General features: G+C 47.1%; 1 protein-coding gene across 1 annotated transcript in view; it reads right to left on the bottom strand.

Annotated features, from left to right (window-relative positions):
- LOC105526841 (butyrophilin subfamily 2 member A1) overlaps positions 1–7035 on the bottom strand; it is a 12694-nt gene extending 5659 nt beyond the window's left edge. Inside the window, exons 1-5 of the mRNA XM_011962926.1 lie at positions 6794–7035; positions 6218–6330; positions 5112–5459; positions 1422–1703; positions 1149–1162 (exon numbers count right to left, since the gene is read on the bottom strand). Coding sequence (XP_011818316.1) covers positions 1149–1162; positions 1422–1703; positions 5112–5459; positions 6218–6302 — 729 coding nt within the window. The 5' untranslated portion in view covers positions 6303–6330; positions 6794–7035. The remainder of the gene's footprint in view (positions 1–1148; positions 1163–1421; positions 1704–5111; positions 5460–6217; positions 6331–6793) is intronic.
- Between the last annotated feature and the right edge of the window lie 1481 nt (positions 7036–8516).

Genomic DNA, 8516 nt, shown 5'->3' with positions numbered 1-8516 from the left:
TTTTTTTGTATTTTTTAGTAGAGACGGGGTTTCACCGTGTTAGCCAGGATGGTCTCGATCACCTGCTCATGATCCGCCCGTCTCGGCCTCCCAAAGTGCTGGGATTACAGGCTTGAGCCACCGCGCCCGGCCGACAATGTTAATTCTTAGCTCAAAACCTTCTAATGCTTTCCACGTCACTCGTCCTAAAAACCAAAGACTGTTTGTGGCTTACAATACCATGTATAATGTGTTTTCATTGTCTCTGTGAATTCATCTCTTCTCACTTCCTGCACTCACTCCATTTGGCCATACCAGCATCGCCTTCTGGAGATCCTGGGAACTGCCAGGGATGTTCCTTTCCCAGGTCCTTTGCATATGCTTTTCCTGTAGCTGGTTGCTCAGTCCTTAAGCATCTGATGATTCCTTGCCATCAGACGGGATGGCTCAATTTCCATCTTTACAGTGAAGCCTTCCCTGACCATTCTGTTAAGAATTGCAATGTCTCACACTGCCTCTTTATTCCTTCCTTGCTTAATGTTTCCTATAGATGTTCATCACCATCTGATAGAATATATGGTCAACTAATTATTTAATCACTGTTTGAGGGAAGAGTTCTTGATGTAATTTGTTTAATGATTTACCCTTGGTTTCTAGAACAGTGTCTTAAACATAAGATATGCTTCTTGACCATCTGTTGAACGAATTATGAGTGTGTGTCAATAGGGAATTTCCGCGGCTCTGTCCCGTGGAAAATCCCCTGTGCAGGAAGGGATGGCTGCAGCACACAGGAACACCAAGTGTAGAGAGTCACTTATCCACACCATCCTCCATGTGTTATGGTTGTTTTCAATGTCTAAAAATTGCTGGCCGGGTACGGTGGCTCACGCCTGTAATCCCAGCACTTTGGAAGGCTGAGGAGGGTGGATCGCTTGAGGTCAGGAGTTCGAGACCAGCCTGGTCAACAAGGTGAAATCCCCATCTCTACTAAAAATACAAAAATTAGCCGAGTGTGGTGGCATGTGCCTGTAGCCCTAGCCTTCAGGAGGCTGAGGTATGAGAATTGCTTGGGCCTGGGAGGCAGAGGTTGCAGTGAGCCAAGATTGTGCCACTGCACGCTAGCCTGTGTGACAGAGCGAGAACTGGTCTTAAAAAAAAAAAAATGTTACCACAGCGTGAGTACCTTATCGGGGGAGAAACAACAACAACAACAACAACAAACCAGGTTCACCCTCAGAGAAGAGGCTCCTACTCCTGAGTTTTGGGACTCTTTGATTCTCCTTTTGTGAGAAGCGGAGAGGCCTCAGCTCAGCTGCAGCCTCCAGGTCCTCAGGGCCCAGGACCATTCCACCCACACTGCTGCCCCCATCCCCGCTCTGGGCTCCATCTGTGTGCTGAGGATCCCCATGCACCCGACGAGTCTCAGAGGGCAGGGAACTAACCTGGAATAAAAATGACACTTTCTTTCTTCTGGCCGAGCAGGGTGTCATTGATAGAGCAGGACATGTTCCTCACTGACTTATCTCTGATGATCACAGCTGTGGTGACCATGAAGAGGCCGTCTGCGGCAGGGGTGGAGACCTCCTTCAGGGCAGGCACAACCCTACCGTAGGGGTCCCTCCACACTGTGAGGGGCTTTGGGTACCACCCTCTAGATATGCACTCCAGCCGGATGCCTCCGTCCTCATGGCCCCTCATTTCAACGAGGGGCTTAGAGCCCAGTCCTGTGGAGAGATACCAGAGTTCAGACAAAAGTCAGTGCCTTTTGCATCTCTTCTGTGCCTATTGCATCTCTTCTGTGAATCTAGAAAGTAAAGGTGAAAAAGAGGGAGGTAGGAAGCAAGAAATAGGAAAGAGGAAAAAAAGGAGGAGGGTAAGGAAGAAAGAACGTTGATGTTAGAGAACACCAGGAGACCAATGGGCCACATAAACTGTGAGCTCTCTAAGAGGAAAGGATCCCATTGTACCCTTTTCTTTGTGGTCCACGTACAGACCCCATCACAGCACCAAACATCTATCTGTCTGCTATAAATGCTTGTTCAATTTATCCTGCCAGACTAATTTTCTCACTTCAAGGTGGGTGTGTCGACTCCAACTTCAAACAGGCAGGTTTGGATTTCACTTTCTGCTTCTGGGATGACTTCTCAGTAGACCTCAGCTTCTAGAAGCTCTAGAATAATAACAAGAAGGACAAAAGTCTGCCAGGCGGGCAGAATCCTAAGAAACCTTTTGATCCAAAGACACTGACCCTTCTGTCTAGTTCAGAACTTCACATAACCACCATTCTCTACCACCCATAGGAGGTAATGGTTTTTAGGAGACTTAACAGATCTAGCCCGCAAAGCCAACTCTAATCCTAATTCACACTGTTTACCTCCCAGAGGCTCCATCCATTAGGCAGTATTGCTTTTCTTTGTTAGAGACAGGGTTTGAGCTCTGTTGTCTAGGTTGGAGCACAGTGGCAAAATCATAGCTCGCTGTGCCTTGTACTCCTGGGCTCAAGAGATCCTCCCACTTCAGTCTCCCAACTAGCTAGGATTACAGGCATGTTCCACCATTCTTGGCTAACATGTTGCCCAGGCTGGGTGGTTTTCTTATAGTACTTTGAGAACATCAACTTATTAGAAAGATCTGGATGATTCAGGGACTAAGATAACCATACTACCTTTTCAATACAAGAGATCATCACCAAAAATTCTAAGAAACTAGACTCACCCTAACTACAATCCATCTTTAAATGAATCTTCCATAAGAATGAACACTGGGTATGAAAGAGCTGCAAAAGCGTGGTCCTGGGAGACCTTTCAGCCATGTGTGACCATCTAAACTTCTTCTGAGTAATTCCTTTGTAAAGTCGCCCAAAGAATTTTACCAAAGACAAGAAATAAAACCAATAACTTAAGTCTGGTGTGTTGGCTCAATTTAATAATAAAAAAGTTTTTTTTGACACGGTCTGACTCTATCACCTTGGCTGCAGTGCAGAGGCATGATCATAGCTCACTGCATCCTCAACTTCTGAGGCTCAGGTGATCCTCCCACCTCAGCCTCCCAAGTAGCTGAGACTACAGGCATGTGTCACTATGCCCAGCTATTTTTTTGGTACCTTTTTGTAGAGATTGGATTTTTGCCATGTTGCCCAGGCTTACTTTAATTTTTTTGTTAGAGAAAGTCTTGCTCTGTAGCCCAGGCTACAGTGAAATGGTAGGACCCTGGCTCACTGCAACCTAGGCCACCGGAGTTCAAGTGATTCTCTAGCCTCAGCCTCCCAAGTAGCTGGGACTACAGACATGTGCCAGCACGGCTGGATAATTTTTGTAGTTTTAGTAGAGAAGGGGTTTCACCATGTTGGCCAGGCTGGTCTCGAGCTCCTGACCTCAGGTGACCCACCCACCTTGGCCTCCCAAAGTGCTAGGGTTCCAGGCATGAGTCACCACACCGGGCCCAGGATCACTTTAATTTTTATCAAGAGAAAAAACTACTTGTACATTTAAAGGCTCAGTAGAATAAGAATTAAAATAACTCAGCAAATTGGAAAACAAAGTTCTTCAAAACATTCCATGAGGTCCAATACAGGAAGCATGACAAAATAGATTTAAGGGCAAAATCAGCCACCAACCAACCTAACAAAGAGAATACAGTAAACAAACCAACAAAAAGTCCTACGCAACCCAATTCAGAGTGGGAAAGGCCAAGCCAGTGTCAGTTTTACAGGCAAAGAATGGCAGATTCCTGCCGCACAGAAACCATAACTGGTCAACCCTAGAGTGCTGTTATGAACACAGTGAGGATGCAGTGTCAAGAAACCCTCCCTCCATGATATTCTGTTTTAATCAGATGCAAGGTTGCCTTTGTGTGTAGCAAAGATGGGGTCTCCTACCTGTTACGATTTGAGGCCCCCAGGGAAGGACCCGATTCCTTAGTCCTCACATCCTCTGGTCTGATGGAGTGAAATGCCACCACAGATTTCTGCACCCGAAAGGCCTTTTCAGTCCTCAAATATATCTGTTTGTTGTTGTTGTTTAATTTTTGATACAGAGTCTTGCTCTGTCACCCAGGCTGGAGTGATGTGGTAAGATCTCGTCTCCCTGCAACCTCTGCCTCCTGGGTTCAAGCAATTCTCATGCCTCAGGCTCCCAAGAAGTTGAGATTACAGGCACACTCCACAAAGCCTGGCTAATGTCTTTGTATTTTTAGTAGGCATGGGGTTGCACCATGTTGGCCAGGCTGGTCTCGAAATCCTGGCCTCAAGAAATCCACCTGCCTCTGCCTCCCAAAGTGCTCTTATTACAGGTGTGAGCCACTGCGTCCAGCCCAAATATACATTTTAAAGCATAATACACTAACCCCAAACTGAACTAATCACTTAATGTCATTTTAACAAACTCCTAGAAATCTCAGTTTAAATGCATTTTTATGTTGAAGGCTTCCCTATTACCTCCCAGTGAACTTTGTTGTCTTTCTCTACGGAGTTAGCAGGAACTATACATAATTTTGCTTCTGTATTTTGTCTTGCTTTAATGAAACCATCTATTTACAATAAGTCAATCTCTCTGCAATCAGCATTTTGGGAAAGAAGAAGTCAACGTTAATATTTATCAAGAAATAAGATTTGATATGTTGCAGTTCTCTGGGTAATCGTTGTTTATTCCAGTTGTCTTGGAACAATTATTGACAGTGTCTCCTCTCACTCTCAGAAGTACAACCTGGGAGGCAGAGGTTGCAGTGAGACGAGATTGTGCCAGCAAGGGTGCAATAGAGCAAGACTCTGTTTCAAAAAGAAAAAACAAAAAACAAAAGAAGTACACAGCTCAATGCTAAGACAGGCATAAGACTTCTCTTCCGAGACTGAACATTTTCCCCTGCTCATGGCCTCAGCTGAATTCTGCGTGTGCTTCTCAAGAAGTGAAGCCATTGCCTTAGCAGGGCAAACCCACTCGTGCGGCCCTTGTGCAGGAGGAAGGATTTTTCCCTGGATTTCCGTTTCCACAGGAAGAGTGTCCCTGTGGAATCTCTCTGTGGAAAGGGGATTCCAGACAAAAATTTGCTGGTCTGCAATGGGCCTGAGGTTAGGAGACACACTTTCCCCAGAGTCACACTGTGCCAAAGAAACAAAGCAAAATCAAGCAACGCACCTGCCACCACGAGGTGCAGGATGGCCTCATCGTAGGACCTGCCTTCTTGGAAGTAACAGCGGTAGGTGCCGTTCTCCTGGGCTGTGATGTTGTGTATGACCAGGGCCACGCTGCCCCTGCTGATGTCTTTGCTCACAAAGGTGGTTCTTCCTCGGTACTCCTCCATCTGCTCCTCTGTTCTCTCTCTCCCACCCTTATACACAAACACTGCGGGGAAGAACTGAGACCGGAACCACCGCACCTCCATGTCCTCAGCATTTTTCTCGGGTGACAGATGGCAGCGTAACGTAGTGTTTTCTCCAACCGTGGTCAGGATGGGATCAGTGGGCCCTACCACAATAAACTGGGCTGTTCAACAAAGGGGTAGAGTCAGACAAAGACACCAGCCATCACATCTCTAAGGCAAGAAAGGAAGCAGATATTCCAGGGACAAACATATTCTTTCCATGGCCATATGGTCTCTTTGGGCTGAGAAATCTGGGGACCAGTAGTTGTGGGTGTCAACAGCACCCCTGGGAGCAGTAACTATAAAACGTGCTTCTGCTTCATGAAGGAAACCCTGGGGAGCCTGCCCTGAGCACCCTCTGTCCACCCTGTGTCCTTGAGGGGTTTTTCCTCCATTCCCCAATCTAGCGCTGTGCCTGAGTGTAACGTAAACTTGAGCCGTGCAATAGAGCACCTACCCACTAGCTAGTTCCAACTGAAATGAGCTCTAAGTATAAACCATACACAGGATAGTGAAGATTTAAAATTTCAAAATATTGACTATCTTATTGGTAATATGGTGTATTAACTAAGTATTTAAATATTCATATTTGATTATTGGGGCGAAACACAACATAGTATACAGATTTATTTCATGCTTCTTACTTTTTAAATAAAAAGTAAAATTTAATTCTTTTTTGAAAATTTGCAACTGTACATGCACTTGGCCTTTGTGCCTCGCTGTGTTTCTTTTGGACTGTGCTGGTATAAATTCAGTGAACATGATCAGAATCAAAGGATAAGTCAGCAACTCCACAGTCCTTTCTTTCTTTCCCTTTGCAGACTACATAGTTGACGTTCCTTTCTGAGAGGTGACAGCAGCAAGTGGGACACATCCCTACCTGAGACCAGTGCACACAGGCTGAGAAGGAGGAGGAGGAGGAGGGAGCCTGGCACGGAGAAGTGCAGGGCAGCAGCTGGTTCCATGAGCACCCAGGCAGGGCAGACGGGAGGCCTAGGGTTACAGAGGAGAATCAGCCTAGGAGTCTTGGCACCTCAGTGCTGGTCGGGCCCAACCTCTCCTGTTACTCAAGTAGGTCTCATCAGTGCCCCAACCTCATGGAGTCCCCTGCATCCGAAGGCTCAGGTATCTCCCGAGAGAGGGATTCCTTAAACATTCCATGAAGTAAGCCATCAGTGCAAAGATCAATGGGCCCTTTTCCGCCCTCCTCGGCTCGCTTCTCTGGCCAGAGCCCGGTTTCTTCAGTTGTCGCTGGATTCTATCACACCCTCCTCCCTTCACTTCCCCCTCCCCGAGACCCAGGCCGGGCAGCCAGAGGTAAAGCCAGGCGAGGCCGCGACCCCCCACCGGTGGCCTTCCCCTCTCCCAGAACCCGGTCTCGTGACCACAGCAGATTCCGCTTCCCACACCTACTGTGCCCACCCTGGAGCTGTAGCGCCTTCCTTCCCTTTCATACCTTCTAGAATTAACGTTGCGTTTTCTTTTCTCCTCTGGTTTTCAAATGACGATTTTCCAGTCGCCCCTCTTCTCTCCAAGCTGCCCAGGGGCACAGGCACTACCAGACACAAACCGTCCCAAAAGAGGAGAACAAATTGTTCTTCCCCTTCCCCTAGGTCGCCATGTCTGGAGATGCAGGAACCGAGATCTGGACCACTCGGCTTCCAAAGCCTCAAGATTTCCCTAAAGACTTTAGGGTCCAGGATTGGCCGAGTGTGAGTGAACCAGCCAATGGTGTTGAGCCTTATTTCTCAGCAGTTACTAGGTAGAATACACGGACTCAAAAATTTCAAGCAGCAAATAACCTTCCGAGATTATCGGGCGTTTTTATTTCCTTTTTCTTTGTTCGAAAGCAAGACTCTCTCTCTCTCTCTCTTTAAGATTCCTTGGGGAGATTCCCTTGGGTTTGTCACCGAGGTTGGTGGCTTTGCTGGTGTCCGCGAGGAGAGGCCTCTCTATGCAGAGGGCAATTTTGCTGGGGAGGAAACATGAGGAGGAAAACATAAGCCACCTTCTTTCCAAAGCCAGAGGACTCTTGTTCAAGTCGCTGGCTTTGGAGGTTTGGCCTGGAGCACGGGAGGGCTTGGGGGAAGCAGGCATGGCTGGAGGGGGAGGGGTAGCAAAGGAAAGGAGACAGCAGTTGCAGTGGCTGTTATGAAGGCCTTGTCATTCATTCCAAAGCTATTGGATAAGAAGTGCTGAGAATCCTGAGTGAGGATCAAAAACCCTTTCCTTCAGGGAGGTGGCATTCTGGTGGCGGCAGAAGATGGAATTGAGCAAAACTTTCTAGTTGTCCTTCACCTTCTAGATAGTAGGTGGTCAGGTTGGGTCCAAGAGCCACACACAAACACACACAACAGCACACATACCATCCTCCCGTGAACATCATCCCTCTCCCAAAGGCTCCAATTTGTAATTGTAAAGATATCTTCCATAATAATCTTCCCGAGGCCCAGTTGTCAGTATTCCCCTCAAGTGTCTAAATGCTTAGTCTGGAGGCCTCCAATTCCCTTCTGATTCAATTCAAAACTGTGCAGTTAATATGCTAGCAGTGGCTCCACAGTGGCCTTGCATCACATTGCACTCCCTGTGGCCAGCACTCCCTTTCCCATGCCATGCCTTTCACTTGAATTGTTTGCTCCATCTCTGCCCCTTGTAATCCTGCCCAGGCTTCGTGACTACTTCCTCCAAAAATAATTCTGAATATTCCTGCCTGAAGTGTTCTCAACCCCTTCTGACACCTAAATCTTTTGCTGTTCCCATGTCCTGTCTTGTATTATTTTTACTCAGGTATGCACTATGTCTTTGCTGTGACGGAAGTACCTGCTTCTCAGGACAGACTTCTGCAGGATGTGATTCCTCTCACCTTACAGGGCCCAGCTCTAAGCTCTAAGCTCTGCTTTCAGCTGTTGTTCAATGCATGTGTGACATGCTCAGTGTAAGGTCATTCCCACCACATTATGGCCCAGTTCCTGGAGTCATTTGGTACCAGAGTGCGAGAGAGAGGTGCTAGTAGGATTAAGCCACTCTAGGTCAGGATTTCTAGGACTGGGAAGGAGGAACCAGTAGGTTCCTTCTGCAGAGAAAGCTCTTTGATGAGAATAAGCTAAAGAAAGCTCGGAGAACTGTTTTTTCCACTGAACTGACCCTTAAACTTTCTCTTTCTCATACAGTAGTCTCAC

The sequence above is a fragment of the Colobus angolensis genome, unplaced genomic scaffold, assembly GCF_000951035.1.
Source record: "Colobus angolensis palliatus isolate OR3802 unplaced genomic scaffold, Cang.pa_1.0 Scaffold6, whole genome shotgun sequence".
In the NCBI taxonomy this organism is placed as follows: domain Eukaryota; kingdom Metazoa; phylum Chordata; class Mammalia; order Primates; family Cercopithecidae; genus Colobus; species Colobus angolensis.
This window is presented reverse-complemented; position numbering and strand designations above follow the sequence as displayed.